Source organism: Triticum urartu, chromosome 6 (assembly GCF_003073215.2).
Source record: "Triticum urartu cultivar G1812 chromosome 6, Tu2.1, whole genome shotgun sequence".
NCBI classification, from domain to species: domain Eukaryota; kingdom Viridiplantae; phylum Streptophyta; class Magnoliopsida; order Poales; family Poaceae; genus Triticum; species Triticum urartu.
Window position 1 is genome coordinate 6,830,685 of NC_053027.1, and position 20,777 is coordinate 6,851,461.

Consider the following 20,777-nt stretch of genomic DNA (forward strand, 5'->3'; position numbering starts at 1 on the left):
CAGCGCGAATAATTTAAGAACAAACGTAGCCGCGCTATTGATTGCACAGCACCGCTTACTGTGTCGCTGTGATTTTTGAATAATTTGATAACATTTTGCAAAAAACAAAACGTGATTTTTTTAATATTGTGAACAAATTTGAAAGTTCACTGTTTCAAAAAAATCATGAACATGAAAATAATGTTTGCATATTCAACAAAAGTTCACAAACTAGAAAGAGTTCACGTATTCAAATAAGTTCATGACATTGAGAAAAGCTCACTAATTTTAGAACAAAATCATAAAATCGAAAAATGACTAACAGTTAGAAAAAATCATAGGATCTTAAAAAAAGTTCATCGATTTGGTTTTTTATAATGAAATGATAAAATTTCAATAATTTTGAAAAAAGTTCATGAATTTGAGAAAAAAGTTCACGAGTTTGGAGAAAGTAAACAAAAATTGAAAAAAAAATCATCGATTTGAAAAAAGTTAACAAATTTGACAAAAAAGTTTGCGAGATTGAAGAAAGTTCATGAATTCGATAAAAAGTTCACAAATTTGAAAGTAGTTCATGAAATTGATAAAAGTTCTACAATATGGAAAAAAAACTTCATGGATTTGAAAACAATTCATGAAATTGACAAAAAAAAGTTCACGAGTATGGAAAAAGTAAACAGAAATTGAAAAAAAATCATCGATTTGAAGAAAAGTTAACGAATTTGACAAAAAAGTTTGCGAGATTGAAGAAAGTTCATGAATTCAACAAAAAGTTCACAAATTTGAAAGTAGTTCATGAAATTGAAAAAAGTTCTAAAATATGAAAAAAAAAGGTTCATGGATTTGAAAAAAGTTCCTGAATTAAAAAAAGTTCATGGATATGAAAAAATGTTTATAAATCTGAAAAAGTTCGTGATTTTAAAAGAATTGTGAATTCAAGCAAATGGAAAAACAAATGACAAAAGTAAAATAGAAAGGAATAAAACCGAAGAAAACCAGACAAAGAAGACGCATAACAACAACATGAAGAAAAAGTAACTAGGCACATCAAGTTTGCTTTCCTAGCAGGTTAGATCGGGTGGAAGTACACCAAGTGGTGGAGAGTTTAAATCCCATTTCACATGCTTATTTTTGAAGGTTAAAATAAAGAAGAAGAAATATCTAATGGGCTGAGCCCAGGACCGAGGGAGGGGGGGGTGCTGATTTGTGAAATACACTATAATCGGTGTTGAGGGCGTCAAATAGGAGTCGTGCAACTAATTAACTGGTACATCTTGAAGGGATCCCCCCAAATGTCACTCTTTTGGCTGGAGATCGCGCCAAGAGGTGCACCCTACCATCACCACGTGTTGCATGCTAGCGATCCCATTTCTACATTCTTTTGGGTTTTACATGATTTTTTCGGTTTCTTTGTGCTTTAGTTTTGCCTAGTTTCTGTAGGTTTTGGAGGGATAAAATCGACGCTAGAAATCCAAGGGTAAAAACGATTCGTGGTTTCGATGCATGTCTAAAGAGGTAAACCATTTTGAAGAATAAACAAAATGAAAACTTCCTGGTTGCGACAAGTGGACACTACATGTGTGCCACTTGTCAGCATGACAGAAGGTGGAGTGATCTTTGGAAGGGGTATCCCTTAATTAGTGATTTCGCTTATTCTCTAGGCTTCAAGTATCTAATGGGTTCCTGGTGCTCGCTAAGTTCATGGGTTGTGACCCAATATTGCTAGCTGCCTCTCCCACAGCTCGCTCACGAGGGTTACTGTTCTTTTTTTGCATTCACTATTTTCCTACTCTAATGACCTGGTCACCAGTTTTTATATGGATTAAAATAATTGGTGCATCCAAGAAAATCATGAATTCAAAAAAATTGCAATTTTGAAAAAGCTCGTGATTTTGAAAAATGTTCACTGATTTCAAAAAACAACTGTGAATTTAAAACTTTATTGGTTTTAAAAGTTCACAAATTCTAAAAAATATAGTGTATCTAAAAATAGTTTATGAATTAAAAACATTTTTTTGAAAAAAAATCATGTATTTAAAAAATGTACGTGAATTTCAGAAATGTCCACAAATTTTAGTGTGAATTAAAAAAAAGTTCGTGAGTTTGATAAAAGTCTACAGAGTTTAGAAAATGTTGGGAACCTTGAAAAATGCTTGCATATTTGAAAAAGATCAAGAGTTTAAAAAATAGTTTGTAAATTTAGAAAAAAAAATTGTGAATTTTAATATGTTCATGAATTTTAAAAATAGACCGAAAAGGGAAAAACTAACCATAAAAATAAAAAATGCAGAAGTATTAAAAATTAAAGAAAAAAACGACTGGAAATCTGGCCTAGAAGCTTCCAAAAACTTCCCAAACTAGACTAAGATCATCTATGGCCGGGCGCCCCAAACCCGCCTCAAACGCCCGGGCGGACGGTCCGGTCACGAAATTTCACCCAGACGGTCGCCTCAAATGGGCCTCAAACGCCCCGGCTGACCGAAATGTCGATTTCTTACACGTCACCATCACCGTCATTCTCTTCATTCACCTCCGCTTCAACCTCAACGTAAGACACATCGAAATCATCAAGAGGGGGGGGGGGCTTCAAATCCACCGTGCTCTCGGCCAACATCTAGGTATATGTGGAGGGCACATTTTGGCTACAGAATTTAATGGACAAAGCTCAAATAAGTGTTCAATGGATGAACAGGTCCGACTTTGGCCACAAACCTGGATTTATAGGTGTGTTTAGGGCATATCTAGATGTGCTCTAGTTATTGCACATCTAAAGCCAGCTCTAGCGCACGACCCCAAACTGACGTCCGTTTTGGCCGGATTCTATCCAGTTTCTGGGATACGGTGGCCGCGTGCCCAATGCGCAGACGCATCCCGGCCGCATCCTATCCGCGTACATTTTTCTTTGCAAGCCCATAACTTTTTTTCATAATTGATTTTTGATACATGAGAATACATCATCAAATTTTAAACTAGAAAAGTAAGACCAAAGAAAACAAGAACCACAAGAATACATTTTAGAAGATATCCAACTTCCATAACTGCTCCTGTAAGTTGGATTAGTGCCTTCTTGATGCATTCATTGTTGATCTGTGGAGACTCGATCTTGCGTGCTTCTTTCTTCTTCGAGTGTAAAGAAGTAGACGTTGCTTCATCACATCTAGTGTCATATTTAGCCTCTATTCTAGCAACAAGTACACTAGTCTCATCTCTAGCCTCTATGCTAGCTAAAAGTGCACGAACACCTACTAAATTGCGCTCTATCAGTATATCGATATACTCTTCTTCTCAATACCAAAACTTGCATCCATTCTACACAATAAAATTTTAAGTTAGCACAACTAGTCAAATCCGAGAGCACAACCGAAACTAAAGTAACACATACCCCATCATTTAAGCACTTGATAAACACGCATCTAGAATGTTCCAGCGTTGTAGACACGCGGTGCATGACCTTCTATGGGCAGTCGTCGCACTTAATGAGTGGCAATGGTGCGCCGACGAGATTTTGGGCTAGCACCGAGCCCGACCGACCACCATTCGTGTATCTGCCGGCGGACCACCGACGGTGTAGTTCCGAGCGGCTAGAGGAGGAGCCACTATCCCCCCCCCCCCCCCCCCCCCCCCCCCCCCCCCCGACCTGGGCTTGGCCTATTAGATAAAGGCAGATTTGTAGGCACGGGTTCCAAGTTTATTCCTTTTGCGCTTGACGCGGCAACAGCTGAAGCTCAAGCAGTTTTAGATGGTATTCATCTTGCGAATCAAATAGGATGTCAGAAATTAGTTATTCAGTCTGATTGTGCATGAGTTATTGATACTCTTCAGGAAGGTGGTTTCTCTGCGACTGTTGCTGCTCTGATATTCGAAGACATCCGTATTCAAGCGAGCTCTTTTGACAAAATCTTATTTATGCACTGTCCAAGGGAAGCAAATCGGGTAGCGCATATACTTGCACATGAATGTAATCTAGATAGTTGTGTGTGGGCTGATGATCCACCTAGTTTTATTATGCCGCTGTTGATTGACGATGTAAGCGTGATTTAATTTAATAAAATTAGCCATGATGGCATTCCTAAAAAAACAGGTACATCTTGAAGGGCTCCCCCAAATGTCACTCTTTTGGCTTGAGATCGCGCCAAGAGGTGCGTCCTACCATCACCACATGTTGCATGCTAGCGATCCCATTTTCTTTTGGGCTTTACATGATTTTTTTGGTTTCTTTGTGCTTTAGTTTTTGCCTAGTTTTCGTAGGTTTTGGACGGATAAAATCAACGCGAGAAATTCAAGGGTAAAAACGATTCACGGTTTCGATGCATGTCTAAAGAGATAAAGCATTTTGAAGAATAGAAAAATGAAAACTTCCTGATTGCGACAAGTGGCACACTACATATGCGCCACTTGTCTGCATGACATAAGGTTGAGTGACCTTTGGAAGGGCCCTTAATTAATGATTTCGCTTATTCTCTACGCTTCAAGCATCTAATGGGTTCCTGGTGCTCGCTAAGTTCGTGGGTTGTGACCCAATATTGCTAGCTGCCTCTCCCACAGCTCGCTCACGAGGGTTACTGTTTTTTTTTGCATTCATTATTTTCCTACTCTAATGACCTGGTCACCAGTTTTTATATGGATTAAAATAATTGGTGCATCCAAGAAATCTTGAATTCGAAAAACTTGCAATTTTGAAAAAGCTCGTGAATTTGAAAAATGTTCACTGATTTCGAAAAACAACCATGAATTTAAAAATTTATTGGTTTTAAGAGTTCACAAATTCTAAAAAAGATAGTGTATCTAAAAATAGTTTATGAATTAAAAACATTTTTTGAAAAAATCATGTATTTAAAAATGTACGTGAATTTCAGAAATGTCCACAAATTTTAATGTGAATTAAAAAAAGTTCGTGAGTTTGATAAAAGTTCCCAGAGTTTAGAAAATGTTGGAAACCTTGAAAAATGCTTACATATTTGAAAAAGATCAAGAGTTTGGAAAAATAGTTTGTAAGTTTAGAAACAATTGTGAATTTTAATATGTTCATAAATTTAAAAATAGACCGAAAAGGGAAAAACTAACCATATGAAATAAAAATGAATAATTAAAACAAAATGAATATCCCTTAGAAAAATTTGATGAAAATTGGCCATAAACACAAAAGAAAAAAAAAACGATTGAAAATCTGGCCTAGAAGCTTCCGAAAACTTCCCAAACTGACTAAAATCATCTACATCCGGGCGCCCTAAACCCGCCTCAAACACCCAGACGGACGGCCTGGTCATGAAATTTCGACCCAGACGGTCGCCTCAAACGGGCCTCAAACGCCCAGACTGACCGAAATGTCGATCTCTTACACGTCACCATCACCGTCATTCTCTTCATTCACCTCCGCTTCAACCTCAATGTAAGACACATCGAAATCGCCAAGGGGGGCACTCAAATCCACCGTGCTCTCAGCCAACATCTAGGTATATATGGAGGGCACATTTTGGCTACAGAATTTAATGGGCAAAGCTCAAATAAGTGTTCAATGGCCGAAGCATAGATGGCCGGACCTAGAGTTGAGGAGCCAGAGGGGGTAATGAACAGGTCTGACTTTGGCCACAAACCTGAATTAATAGGTGTGTTTAGGGCACATCTAGATGTAATTTAGTTATTGCACATCTAAGGCCAACTCCAGCGCACGACCCAAACGGACGTCCGTTTTGCCCGAATTCTGTCCATTTGGGTAGGGCAATGGGGCCGTGTCCGGGCAGTTTCTGGGATTCGATGGCCGTGCGCCCAACGCACGGACGCATCCTGTCCGCGTACATTTTTCTTTGCAAGCCCATAACCTTTTTTCATAATTGACTTTTGATACATGAGAATACATCACCAAATTTTGACTAGAAAAGTAAGACTAAAGAAAACAAGAACCACAAAAATACATTTTAAAAGATATCAGACTTCCATAACTGCTCCTGTAAGTTGGATTAGTGCCTTCTCGATGCATTCATTGTTGATCTGTGAAGGCTCGATCTTGCGTGCTTCTTTCTTCTTCGAGTGTAAAGAAGTAGAAGTTGATTCCTCACATCTAGTCTCATGTTTAGCCTCTATTCTAGCAACAAGTGCACTAGTCTCATCTCTAGTCTCTATGCTAGTTAAAAGTGCACAAACATCTACTAAATTGTGATCTATCAATATATCGATGTACTCTTCTTCCCAATACCAAAACTTGCATCCATTCTACACAATAAAATTTTAAGTTAGCACAACTAGTCAAATCTCAGAGCACAACCGAAGCTAAAGTAGCACATACCCCATCGTTTAAGCACTTGATAAACACCCATCCGGGATATTCCGGTGTTGTAGACACACGGCGCACGACCTTCTTTGGACAGTCGTCGCACTTAATGAGTGGCAATGATGCACCGACGAGCTTTTGGGCTAGCGCCGAGCCCGATCGACCACCATTCGTGTATCTGCCGGCGGACCATCGACGGTGTAGATCCGAGCGGCTAGAGGAGGAGCCACTACCTGCATGCGGCCTTGCCGGGCCTTCCGGCCTAGTGCCCAACCAGTCCATGGCGCGGCGCGGCCTCCCACAGCCGGGCGAGCTCAAAACCGACCGGATCCGCTCCTAATCCGGCCGCAGGGTGCGCAAATCAGGTGGCCGTGGTTGGGTAGCTCGGGGTCGTCGAGGGGAAGGGGGCTGGGCGAGCGCGCGTCCGAGCTGCACAGCTGCAATGGCAACGACGACGGCGGCTAGGGGCAAGAGTGGAGAAGAGTGGAGGGAGGTGCGGCTGGAGGGGGGAGGGGGTGGATAGAAAAGAGGGTCCTTGTGCCACCGGCGGGCGGGCCAGGGGAGGACACGCGCACACGACCCGCCCGTCCGCGTGCTATCCGTTTCAGCGCAAGCTTGTGAGGAGGTATGCGTTTGTAGGTTATCCCTCCACGCAGGAAATAGGAGTCGCGGTTGTTTGTCTTTGCTTGTTATGTTCGCTAGGCATGACCATTTTCAGCGAACCTCTGTTTGTTATTAAAAAAACCATGATTTGTCTTGTACGGTATGCAGAAGGTGATCTCCCAATGCTGGGTTGGGTTGTTTGTCCAGCCTTACTTGAAATGTGTGCGTAGGTGCACATCACGTTCCAATTTAAACACTACTGCCTCCCTTTTTTACGGAGTAAGTCTCAAGTTTTAACCATGAGGAAGATAACTTTTCTAAAGTTTGATTGGATCCACGAGAAAATGCTATGAACAATTTTTTTTTCGAAAAGGGGATCTCCCCGGCCTCTGCATCAAAACGATGCATACAGCCATCTTATTAACCAAATAACAAAAGGTGCCAACAAGGTTCCAAAGTCTTCAGCCAAACAAAAAGCCAAGGAAAAAAGCAGCTCACACAGAGCAATAGACGGCTAGATACACAAACTAGCCCGAAAAAGATGCCACAACCGGCTGGCTAAAAATAGATAGGAAAACTAATTGCCTATCCTATTACATGACCGCCATCCAAACCGGTTGAAGATATCCCGAGCTACTATCTTCCAACGGATAGATCCAGTAATCAAAAGCTCCCTGGCCTCCATCAGTTATTGAAAAGAATTGAAGACTTTAGAGCTTTGTCATGATATTGCAAGCTAGTTAAAAAGATGGCCGAACTTGAAAGGCATGTCATGCTTCCTACTGTTTATCATCTCATTGAGTTGGCATTGCTACTACCAGTAGCGACGACAACAGTTGATAGGGGCTTCTTATCAATGAAAATCATCAAGACTCAGTTGCGCAGCAAGATGTCCGCTGGCTGGCTTATTGACTTGATGGTGTGTTACAATGAGCGAGGGGTAATAAAAAGTATTGATCTTGGTAAACTAACGAAGATTTTGAGAAGGAGGGCAAGACACTGCCATTGTCTTGTCCTTCTAGACGCCATTGAAAGTTTCTTTATCAGTATCTTTTAGGTTGTTTTTCTATTGAAACATGTTTACATTTTTGTTTGCAGTGTGCATCGTTAGTGTATATTGACTCTTTCAATTTGCATCAAAAAAATTATTTGCTTAAGACTTCGCCCCACCTTAAATTTTTTTCGTCCTCCGCCTCTGCTATTCGGTGCGTATGTCAATTTTGGGCTGACCCAAGTAAACCCATTTCAGGTTTGGGGAAGGTTTTTTCCTTTCCTTATTTTCTGCCTTTTTCTCATGTTCGTTGTTTCCTTTCATTTCCCTTTTTGCGTTTTTGAACAATTTTTTTGTTTCCTTTTTATTTTTTCATTTTGCAAACATCTTTGTGATTTTTTATTTAATCATGAACATTTTTTTATGTCACAAACATTTTTTGAAATTGTGAATTTTTTAATCAACAAATATTTTTATAATTTGGGAAAATTTCTCAGATTCATTATCATTTTTTGTTTTATGAACATTTTTTTTCAAATACATTAACATTTTTAGAAATTAATGAACATTTTTTGAATTGATGAACTATGTTTGTAATTCTCAATTATTTTTTGTTTTTTATATAAAAAATTGAGAAAATCATGATTTTTTTAATACGTGAACATTTTTTTTGAAATCATGACCTTTTTTGGTTGCACGATTTTTTTATTTCTTGAACGTTTTTTAAATTCCCATTTTTTGGGAAATCTGAATTTTTTTTAAATCATGAACTATTTTAAATAAGAAAAACAAAACAGAAAAGAAAAGAAAAGAAAAAAAGGAAAAAAAGAAATGGAAAAAAGAGTGTGTGTCCCACCCCGCGAGTCTATTAGCCCTAATGGGGCGCTTGGGGGGGGGGGGGCAGGCTAGGTTTATCGGCAGGCATAGTGCGCGAAATAGGTGCTCCCGGAATGGTGTGTACGCGTGGAATAGGATCTTGCCGCTTCGCGAGTATGCTCTATTATCAACGTGCGTCCACTGCATGTCTGCTTGCATGAGCATCATCTGCCTTTTTTAAAACTCCGCCATCAAATGTAAAGAAGTTTGACTTGGGAAAATAAACAATTATTTGGAAAATAATAGGAACATGGCGAGTATGAATTAATAAATTCGAGCACACACTGTATTGATATGTGCATATCAGAGTTTTCTCACAAACACGGTCGCGCTATGGCCCTACACCTCTCTTTTTCCCCATGTAGGACAACTCTGCTCCTATTCTTTGTTTAATGTTATACATGCGACGAATGAACATGGCGACAGGGCAACCCACACAAGTGGCATGAGATCCCCCAAATCGGCCAAACCGTCGCGGTTTAGAGGCACGTATCTGTCGACAGCCGGTCAAAATCATCCACAAAAAGACTCTTCGCTCTTGACTTGGTCCTTTTCTTTGTCCAAGTATCGCCGCAGTTACAAACGTAAATGTGTAGTTTGGTTGTGTAAATTGATTATTTGACCAACAATTGGTTCAACTACATGTAGAATATATTACACAAAATAGGTGGTGTTCGATTTGCATTCGTAAAACATTTTTGTGTACTTATGATTTTGTAATCATTGAGTAGATATTGTTATTTTTTGCGAGGAATGAGTAGATATTGTTGACAGGGTTACAATCAAACTGTGATTGACACCAATATGACTTTTGAATGTTCTGTCCAGATTCATTTTTATTTAATTATTTATTTTATTCGCCAAACCTCAGTGGCATGGCAGAAGGGGAATGGGACGCAGTTGGAACATCTGCGGTTGGGAAGGAGAAAGTGACAAGGGAGATGAGTGGCTAGGGTTACATGCGGCCAAGGGGAGTTTTGTATGGGAGCTGTAGCTTAAGCTATTTCCATACCCCCCCCCCCCCCCCCCCCCCAGCAAAAGAAGAAGATATTTCCATCACCGGACGGGTCTACTTTGGGCTGAAACTTGGAGCCCAAGCCTGGCCCGATTTTTGATTTGGGCTGCATATTGAGGTCCTATATCTAGGCATGGGTTTCTCGGGACTGGTTGCCCGTGCCCAGGTTATAATATAGAGTAAAAAAACTTCATTCGCTAAAAACAAAGTAAAAAAATCTGCACGACTAAAAAAGGAGAGAATATTATCTGCAACAAGGAAAGGTAACTGTTCTTCTTCTTCAGCCGTTCAAAAAAAAAAACTGTTCACGAGAATTCATGGAGGCATCTGCCGACGCGGTGCATGCCCTGGCACAGCGATCCGCACTCTGCCCACTGTGGCACAAGGGAGAAAGCGGCCCCGCACGCCCCTCTTTTATTTTCCGGATAGTTTAGTGGACCGGACCACCACCGGACGTGGATGGGGCCGCGCGCGAGCCAGCCCACTTGGAATCTGCCTGCCCTGCCGCGCTCGTGGGTGGTCCTCCCCCCTCCTCGCTGCCGCGCCGGCACGTGTCGACCGAGGGTTCGCCGTCCGTACGACCCCCCACGCGCCCCGCCGTACGGACGCGGGCCGCCGGCAATCGCCGGTCGACACGTGGAGAAAAGAAAGCGGTGCGCGCGTCCGTCCCCGTCGCGGGTGACCGGCCCGAGCTGGTGGCCCCTTGGGCGCCGCGAATGGGTGGACGCAGGTTTCCCGATCTGGGGTGGAGTAAACTACGGGACGACTGCTGATGGGTGCTCGTCGGAGAGGGACGGCAGAGGCAGACGACGCATGTATTCTTTTTTTATGAGATGCGATATGCCTGTCTTTTGAGGAGGTCGCAGCTTAGCCCAACTGCGCACATGAACTCAACTCAACTGGTTATTATTAGTGATGATTCTTTTGAGGCGTCCCGCTTCAGTCTAGCTGCATGCATGCATGCAGGCGTCCCACCAAGGGTGCACCAGACGAGTTAATCAACACAAGCAAATTCATTTTTTTAAAATGCTGGAAGTAAATTTCATTTTATTTCTGTGGTGAGTAGCTGAGTATGCAATGGTTACGGTGATAGCCTTGTTTAGCTTTGTTGTTAGCATATTCTTACTGGTTCTAACTTTCTTTGAGGGATTGTTTTTGAACGCAGTGCAATGAAGTCGCTCACATGCAGGAGCATACACTTGTCCTTGTGAACGCACGCACACCCTATACCTACGAGCACATCTGAAAGACTGAGCTGGCACAACATCTCGAGACTGGCAACACCACGCACCTGCAAGAAAGAAGATTGGCGAAATCACCACAAGGCGCCTCTCCTCCCACTGAACAGAAAGGTCTGGAATAATTTTAGAAAAACGTGAGCACCAATGTCAGGTTTAGGGCTTAAATTCTGTTGTACTGGGGGTACCACCATTCTCCTAACATGACCAAAGGTTGGTTCGCTTTGAGGGATTATTACTACTAACCCTTTTTTTATGCATAGTCTTCTGGTCCATCACAATTTTAGTAACCTATAAGGGGTTAGACGAACTTGCCTACCTGAAGTACGTTGGGCTCCAATAAAATCGGCAATCGGAGAAGCATCCACAAATAGTATTAGTTTTCTGGGATACATATATAGCGTTATTTTAGTACGTGACGATGTACGACCGGATGACCAATGCATCCTGTTGGCGCTTGGCGTCCATGCATGGACAATTTGGTTTTCTATATAGTACGGCATTAGTTTAGGCACATGCATACCTTGCCACAAAGGGAAATATTGATTGGTCCAAGCATGTACTATATGTATATGTGTACCTAGGGTATGTTGTTAATATTATATAACACTCCTCTGTTCGAAAATATAAGACATTTTGACTGCAAACATGTCTTATATTTAGGGACAAAGGTAGCAACTTTGTATACTAACTGAAAACATTTTTTCAACTGAATTTATATGTATATGTGTTCATACTTCATAGTGTAGTACGTTATTAATTTTTTCCGCTTTCTCCTTGCTCTAGCGTACCCAAAGAAACACAGGACACCACATAGTTAGATTTTGTTCTATCCTCGCACTACGGCTAATCATTGCATGGAAAATATAACGCATGAGCTTGCAAAGCCGAGCCTTACAGTGTGGCCTAGCTCCATACCACTTGTTTGACCATGATGGCCTGCATATATGGGCAGACCCCTAGGGCCTAAGCCCGGGATGTGAGGCCCAAATCCTTTGTTGATGTACCAATTACTGTAGCTATAGTGTTACGGTAATTGAGGGTGGACAGATGCCTACAGTCGGCCTTGCTTCGCCTCTGCCTATGTGCACACCAATGCAAAGATAACCTAGCTTGACGTTTATGACATCATCCTCATTGATCATGTGCCACAAGTCACAGGGAGCACAATTCACTATTATATTCTTAAATAGATTTATAGAAGAAATAACCCTCATAGAGCTAAACAAAGAGCCACTATCGCCATACCTTTTTGAATAGTTCGGTTCGGTCCAACCACCGGGATAGGCCGGGTATGGGTGTGGGTCGCTTGGGCTAGCTGGCTTAATAAAGCGGGCTCTTACTCTACGGAAACAACTATCTATTTGGCTTGGTTGGGCCACGGCTCGTGGTATAACAAGTTAATGGCCCAAGCATTCCGGGCCTGCTTGTAAAAAAAGAAAACTAAAAGCAGAAAAAATAAGTAATCCGTTGCAAAAAATGCTTGTGCCGAATCTTGGGAATAGTTTTCACTCTCAAGTTATCGGGACCGCACGAATCTTAAAAAATAAAATACCCGGCGTGATATTCCCGCAACCAGTGAGATGTATATATGCGCGCCTCTACGGTCGTCCGCCGCTCTCTATTGCCACCGACTTTTATATCGCTCTCTCCTTGGTCGCCCTTCGCGGCGCCCATCGGTCATGTCAGACATCGATTAAGACGATAACCTAACCCGACCTCCCCTAAATAAGCAAAATCCGATCTTTTTAAGAATATATGTATGTACTTGCTACCCAAAAATAAAATAAAATGATACTACTACGGATTAAGCAAGTCCTACGGTGGCAGCAGTTTCCACTTTCGTGGAACCCAATGGGGTAGTAGCTGGTGGGGAAAAGCAATGGGTGGGGGTGGGGGGGTGGGAGGGAGAAGAGTCAAAGAGTGGCCAATGGGGAATCAATCGGGATGCACATGTGGATGGAGGAGTGGTACGTGGAGGTGCCATCCGGCCCAACCAGGCGTTGCCATTTGTGGGGCGGCCCCGCCCCTTCCCCGTCCTCGGAACCTTTCCTTTCTGAGTAACAAAATCCCCCTCCCCCTTTTGCCTCCCCGGAAAACACATCCATCTCCTCCCTCCCTCCCTCCACCAGATTAAGCCTGCCCGCCCGCCCGCCGCTGTGCTCCTCCGAGATCCTTCCTAGATCCGTCCGTCGATCCATGGCGCCGTCGTCGCCGGCGGCGGCGGCGGCGGTGGCGGCCGAGGGAGACGAGCAGCAGCAGCAGATCGTGGTGGCCGCGGCGGCGGCGGCGGCGGCCAAGAAGGGCGGCGGGAAGAGGGGCCGGCGCGAGATGCGGCGGATCGAGGACGCCACCAGCCGGCAGGTGACCTTCTCCAAGCGCCGGAGCGGGCTGCTCAAGAAGGCCTTCGAGCTGGGCGTCCTCTGCGACGCCGAGGTCGCCCTCATCGTCTTCTCCCCCCGCGGCCGCCTCTACGAGTACGCCTCCGCGCCAGAGTACGTCCGCTCGCTCGCTCGCTAACCCTAGCCCTAGATCGGCCCCCTTTCCCCCCCGCCTCCCGCTTGATTTCCGCGTTTAATCCGCCTCTAGATTTAATCGTTTGTCATATCATAATCAAGGGCACTGTCCGTACACATGAAATACACACGAGTTCCACTGTCACTCTCTCTCTCTCAGGAATTTGGTGAGATTTTTTCCTTCGAGTTCGATCGTTTAGATGGATGCGGGCAAGGCCAGATCGCCCGATCTTGTCGATAATTAAACCACTGTTCTAGGGTTAGGCGAGGAAAAAACCAGGAAATAATTTTGACACACCTTTTCGAGTATATGGTATATACTCAAATAAATTACAGATTCCTTGCTGTTTTTAGCAGTTTTTTCAGACATGTCCACCTCTGCGCATTGTTTGTTTGCTGGAAAAAGTCACTCGTGCTGGCCAGCACAGCCATGTGCTGACTTTCTTCTCAATCTAGTAATCCATCTTGTTATGACTCCAACAACCATAAAAAAAGGGAAAATCTTGACAAGTCGCCCTCAACTATGAACTGTTTGTGAGAATATCAAACAAGCACTGCATCATAGGACTACACAGTTTGTTTCTTAGCACAAAATAATTTCCCCTTGATTATTTTTCTTGCTGGCAGTGGAGTAACATGCATGATCCTGGCCTGCTTTTGTTACCTGGACACGTTCGTTCGTACAAGAGCTGGCTCAGCGCCCATGAGTTAAGCTTGCTGTGTGGTACGAACGGACTATATATATCTTGAACTGGCTGCTTCGCTTTAATGCACATATATATAAATGCGCCTGTACTTTGCCTGCAAACCCACCAACTATCATACCGAGATGCAAATGTGTTGCTGCTGACAGGCGCGCGTCAGCGATGTGCATCTGACTTGCATCTGCGGACTGTTCCCCATACTTTACTAGACAGATAGTACATGAAATACAGTGAACATCTACAGTAGTTTCGGCCCCATTTTTGGGTAAAACTAATTAGCAGCTGTGGGGAATCTGCTCAGTCTGCTATTTCTCTTTTGGGATACGCATGTTATGTGTGTGTGGAATGAATGACCAACATATTTTCTTTCTGTTTGCCCGATGAGAGAGATCCCAGCCCTTAACACTGATAATGGTTTCGTAATAACAATATTGCGAGACTGATTTTGATCGGAACTGAGAAACCTCTAATTGCACGTGATGCTACATTGTTGAATTGTCGTGCATATGGCCAATTTTTTCCACCAGTGACATGTGCATCTTATTTTTTGTGTGGCAGTTCATTTGATATGTTTTTCTTCTTAAAATGCAACAAGGTGCCTTTTCTTTTCGATGGAACTCTCCATGTTAAATCCACTTCCCTTCTGGAATAATTCTCAATATGAAGGCTACTGTTGCTAAAGTAATGTCATGTTGTTGTTACACTGTCGAAATGTAACTAGAAACCTCAGTATACACCTTATATTTTCAGTGCAACCAGGGCGTACAAGCCTCCAACCTAACATGGTGTATAGGCACATGTTTATGCACCAACTCTCAAAATAAATATATATTCTCCATAAAGGAAAATCATGATCGATCTGGTTTTTTGTGTTGTTTCATTCCTCATACCAGCACAAAAGCTTTTTGTACTAATTCCATCATCCACTCCTATACTTTGTGTTATCAATTGAACTTGGAAAGTTTCTGCATGACATGCTTACTATGGTTGATGAAAAATAATAATACCGATCATATGTGGGCTATGAACTTTCACGTAGTTGCTCTACATGCTGCAGGATGAACAGGAAATCAATATGTATCTTTTCAGTTCAGTAAGATCCTAATTATCTCTATTTTTTTTTAAGTTTGTTAGGATCTTGGCCTTAGGCCACAACTTAGGTGGTGGGCATATAATGCTTACCTCCTACTTGCATCTAGTAGGCAAATATCTAACTAATTGGCCCATTCAGTAGTTCTCCTCTCTCCCCAATAGTTGCAGTTTGGGTCGGATTCTCTCCGTGTGTAGAAAATTCACCCTAGGCCAATTTTAACCGCACATATGGGCTGAATACTAGAGGATATACACCTATTTTCTTATGGACTGGGGTGCGATGGACCAGGTTGGCCCCTCCGAAGCACCGCCACTAGACATCCTCCTTGTGTGGACTCGTGTTGTAATGGTGTAGGGGCTCGACGTATTACTTCTTACAACTTTCTGTCCCTTTCGCTCTAATCCTCCCACAAATTACCGACCGTGTGACAATTTGGTACTATGCATTCCTCCCCCACAATTTCTACCATCACCAACAAATGCAATACATAAACAAAAAAAAACACAACAATGCTTTTTTGGTAAGTTCAGTCGCCTTGATGGAGTGTGACCTTGTCCTATATATTAGGAACACTACGGGAGGGGTTGGACAATTGCAGGCCGTAACGTGCTCCACATAACACTCTCTCAACCCCGTGGCCAGACGTCGGCCCGAGTCGTAATGCAACTCCTCCAGACTCAACTTAGAGCGTCTCGGGAGCTATAAATAGATCCAATAGCTCTAGCGCCCCCCCCCCCCCTGAGTGTATTCTTATTTTTTTTTGCAAAAAGGATCCATATTTAGTATAAAAGTTCATCAAAAGTGTAAAACACCTCAAACATAGTAAAAATTACATTGAAGTCCCTAGATCTCCAAACAACCACTATAGCCGCCAGAAAGAGCCGCTAACGTGTCGCTGTCGCTGCTCCCCTACTGGAGTCTGCTTGACCTTGTTGATGACAACCGGGAAGTCTTCGTGCACGTGCCGCTAAGAACCACCGTCCTGGCGCCACATTCCGTTCTTCGTTGTTGAACCATTGAATAGATCTGAAGCACCTGACACCAAATCTCCCCACACGATGATAAACCCTAACCTCACCTCCCCAACGAGGCGATTGAAACCTACGTCGAAGCTCCATCAACTATGTCCGGATGGAAAAACTTGAGGAGGATCAGAGCCCGAAAGAAAAAGTCGAAGAGGAAGCAACGGACCCGGAGCGCCGCACATGTGAGGACAAAATAGTTCTAACCTAAAGGTGAGGTTTTATAGTACTCCCTCCGTTCGGAAATACTTGTCATCAAAATGAATAAAAGGGGATGTATCTAGATATATTTTAGTTCTAGATACATCCCTTTTTGTCCATTTTGATGACAAGTTTTTTCGGACGGAGGGAGTACTCGCCAAGGGATCAAGAGACACAAAGACAATTGGGCAGCTCTGGCTTAGATAAGATGGAGCATCCTCCTGGTAGCCCTAGCCTTGGCAAAGATGATATCTTGCCATTCTTCGGCCATCACTTCTCCTCTTCAACGACATGATGGAATACTGCCCCACAGCTTCTTATATGGAGTTCCCACCTACATTGGCAAGGTTGACTCCCCAACATGTCTTAAACATTGCTCTCTCTTTGCCAAGCAGAGCAACTTTGAAGCTAAGAAGGTGGGGATAGCCCCATTCTATTTGGTGGGTGACACCCAACACAGTACAACAAATACAAGGATGCTTGTGGCCATTCACCATGGCACCAATTCATCAAGTTTGTTAATGGTACCGAATTTGGTTGAATGTGTCTCAGTAACACCGTTGTCAAACTCATCTCCCTCAAGGGCACCAACATGGTAGTAGTCTGGTTGTCTTCCAGTTCAATGACCTACTTGGCCGGGTGATGTGCCTACCAACTAACCCAACGGGTGGTGATTTACACCACCAACCACCAGGAACCGCTAAAGATCAAAGTGAAGGTAGGGCGCCTGAATTCTCACCTGGGGGCGATGTGTTGGGCACAACCAGCTCTAGAGATGACCGTGGACACAAGCCATTTACCCGGGCCTTATGATGCACACCTTCTGGTCAGATTGAGCAAGAAATAGTGAATCAGTTATGCCCCTCAATATTTCTCCCCTTGCCTGAGGTGTGTAACAACCCCTTAACTAGCTGGAGTGGCACCACAAAGTTCAGTCCCCCCCCCCCCCCCCCCCCCTCCCCTTCTCCTAGTCTCCTCCCACAAATTAGCCACCATTTGATGTAAACCTAATATTATGCTTGTTATCACATTATATTTATTAGGTTCTTAGGCTTAAATTGCAACCATTAGTCATTTCTTGTATTCAATATCATCTTTTTCTTTTCAAGGAGTATTTGAAGATTAAACAAAAAGTAGTAGCTTTCATTGATTTATTTGTGTTCGTTAGTAAAATTAGTATCTCTCAGTGCTCACTATTATGTAATTAAAAACCATGCAAAGGAAAAAAAATAAGTCCTTGGAAGAGAGTAGTGTGACTAATTTTCGAAAGTACCCACAAATGTTGTAGGCCATTCACATGTAATCATCAAATCTAATTGGTTTCTCAACATTTTCTCTGCATCTTGATTTAATTGTCCTCTTATATATTCCATCTCATGATCTAGAATTTTGTTAAATATATAATATTAATTTAGAGTTTCTAAATTAGTGTGATGAATGTGATTAATCGATATTAAACACAACATAGGCAACCCTGAGCTGAAAAAAATATACATATGGCTGAAATATCCCTTCCATACACATTAGCATCTAATCCACCAACCCTAAGCTGTGTACTCAAGGAAGTGAATTTCGCAGACATGAGTTAGGTTCCTATTATATTGTAGTGCTTTGCTATTGTTTTCCTTTAATAACAGGTATATGGCCTACAAGAGCTCTCGCTGCCAAAATTTAGAATTTCATCGAAATATTGGTTGGTACTAAAGTATTTTGTTTCTTAAACTTCGCACTAAGTACAGATAGGTTCTAAAAATTCTGGTTTTAATATTATGACAATTGGATTATATTTTTCCAAAAAGAATTCTCAAATTCCAATCTTTTCGGTGAGCATCGAAATAATTATTTATTCACAATGTTAAACCTTGACCATTTAATTATACACACAGACGTGCACATATATACAACTTAATTAATTAGTTGTTTTTGTTTGTTAACATTTGAAAATTCTCAGTTTGCAGAAAACGATTGATCGCTACCTGAACCACACAAAAGGTACATCTACCAATGAGAAAACTGTTGAGCAACCAGCTGCTGGCGTCCAGGTGCAACTTCCTACCTTTGTACTGTAATACTTACCGCAATTAATCTAGATGCAATTAATCTAGATGCTATATTACATATATTTGGCTCATTATATATGCTGTGTATGTGATGTATCGTATATGTATATGGATGCAGATGTGTAGATCGGAAGCTACGGCCTTGAAGCACAAGATAGACGCAATTGAGGCATACCAGAGGTGATGACAGTGACTTGCCTGCTGAATCATCAACTATTCTTAGTACTTACACATGAAAACAACCAAGAATATATATATGTAATCCAATCGATCCTGGGAAATAAATTACTAAATTTAAATTGTACACAATATGAATGCACATGCAGGAAGCTATCTGGAGAAGGACTGGGGTCCTGTTCGGCCCATGAGCTGCAAGAGCTGGAGCTGCAGCTGGAGAAGAGCCTAAGCTGCATCCGGCAAAAGAAGGCAAGCTAGCAGAGCAGAATACGCTAATTCGGCTCCCGTTTTCTTTTATACCTGAATAATTACACAATGCATAACAGTATTTATTTGATCTAGTTTCTCAAAATTCTGGGCTGAATCGCTGATGATAACACCTTTTGTTTCATTTTCAAAGAGCAGCAACAGAAAATGCTGGATAAAATCTTGGAGCTGAAGGAGAAGGTATGCGTCGACATCTGCTGTTAATTAATGCTATTATTGCATTGAACATTATATATGTGGAGAACTTGTCACCTGTATAGCTAGCTAGCTAGTTAGTTATTAGCAGAATCATAAAAGGGTCTATGAAAATTAGCATTATCAAGATAAGTGCGCACGTGACATGATGGTTATGTATGTGTATTGATACAGGAGAGAAAGCTGTTGACGGAGAACTCGGTGCTCCGCGAGGAGTACAAGGCGCTGCCTCTGCTAGAGCTGGCCACTGCTGCTGCTGCTGAAAGATCGCCTGACGGCGCCGGAGCTGAAGAAGCTGAGGAGGACGAGCGGCGGCGGCATTACATGGAAGTGGAGACTGAGCTGGTCATTGGAAGGCCCGGGTCGTCTAGCTAGCAGCAGTAGAAAATTGATTGATTAAATCTGCTCAATCGATCAGTCGATGAAGATCGATGCAAAAATCGATCAAATATGTTTGTCCATATATAAAATCAGTTTAATTAGGTCGGTGTGAGACTGGAGGATAGCGATGCAAAAAATAATTGACAGGCTGCAGCAAGTGCAGGTCTTATAAAAAAAATTGGTCGCAACATCGATCTGCATGCATGTGCTTTTGTTTTTCTATATCCAAATTAATTTAACCAATATATCTATGTGAAAGTTGAGCTGAATCCTCTATGTGTTGGTGGAGAGTTGTTGCGATGCCAATGCTGGATGGATGAGTTTAGTTACACTGGCACTTCGTATATTAGATACTCCTATCTGTGGACCATGCATGCCAGAAACGGTATGTTGGAAAGATGTTAGAAAGTAATTAATGTTGCAAAATGAAGCAGCATACAAAACAGTTTTTGTGGATCTTAGCTTACAAAGCCTCCAGGGCTAGCCCATCTAGTATGTACGTTGATCATTAATTTTGCGGATCATCATCATAGGCGCGTCTAGGTTGACAGCATCGCCTCAAGCACCTTCCTAAATAGGCTGGCCCAGCACAGGAATGAGAGATCGGTCACTCGCTTGCTAGCGTGTTCCCTTTTTGCAGGCGTCAACTACTGCAAAAGCGAAATCTCGCCTACTGCAAGACATCCACCGGCCTCACCTACAGCGTTCACCCCTGATGGGCCCGGCCGAATAGTGTGGTTTAGGAAGCTTCTACCTACAGTACCGGCTTTGGGAAGCATCAGATCAGTTTATTCTTTTTCTCATTTTTTCTGTGTTTTTCTCTACTAGTTTGTATTTGTTTTATTTCCTTTTTTTACTTTTCAAATTTATGTTTGATATTTATTTATTTTAAATTATGTGGGCAAACTTTTTAATTTTTTCATGAACAACTTTTTCAGAATATTAGACACATATTTTTAATCATGCGGACATTTAACTGCCATGATTTTTGTAAGACGCAGTTCACAAACAAAAATCTAAGTTTTTTTGAGAAAAACAAAAATATAAGTTGTTTTTTTGAGGCAAAACAAAAATATAAGTAAGAAACAACTGAAGCCTCTCGCTGGAGGGATAGTTGGATCCCTCGGCCGTATTCTTATAAGCCCATCTCGCGGCAAGGGGCATGCAGAATCCGCTTTGTTTCTGATTTGC

General features: G+C 42.3%; 1 protein-coding gene across 1 annotated transcript; it reads left to right on the forward strand.

Moving 5' to 3' along the window:
- The first annotated feature begins 12,993 nt into the window (after positions 1–12,993).
- Positions 12,994–19,790, forward strand: LOC125515113 (MADS-box protein SOC1-like). The gene is made up of 6 exons (XM_048680540.1): positions 12,994–13,465; positions 18,458–18,548; positions 18,685–18,746; positions 18,893–18,992; positions 19,149–19,190; positions 19,380–19,790. The coding sequence occupies exons 1-6, from the start codon at positions 13,170–13,172 to the stop codon at positions 19,578–19,580; spliced, it is 792 nt and encodes a 263-aa protein (XP_048536497.1). The 5' UTR covers positions 12,994–13,169; the 3' UTR covers positions 19,581–19,790.
- The last annotated feature ends 987 nt before the right edge of the window (positions 19,791–20,777 follow it).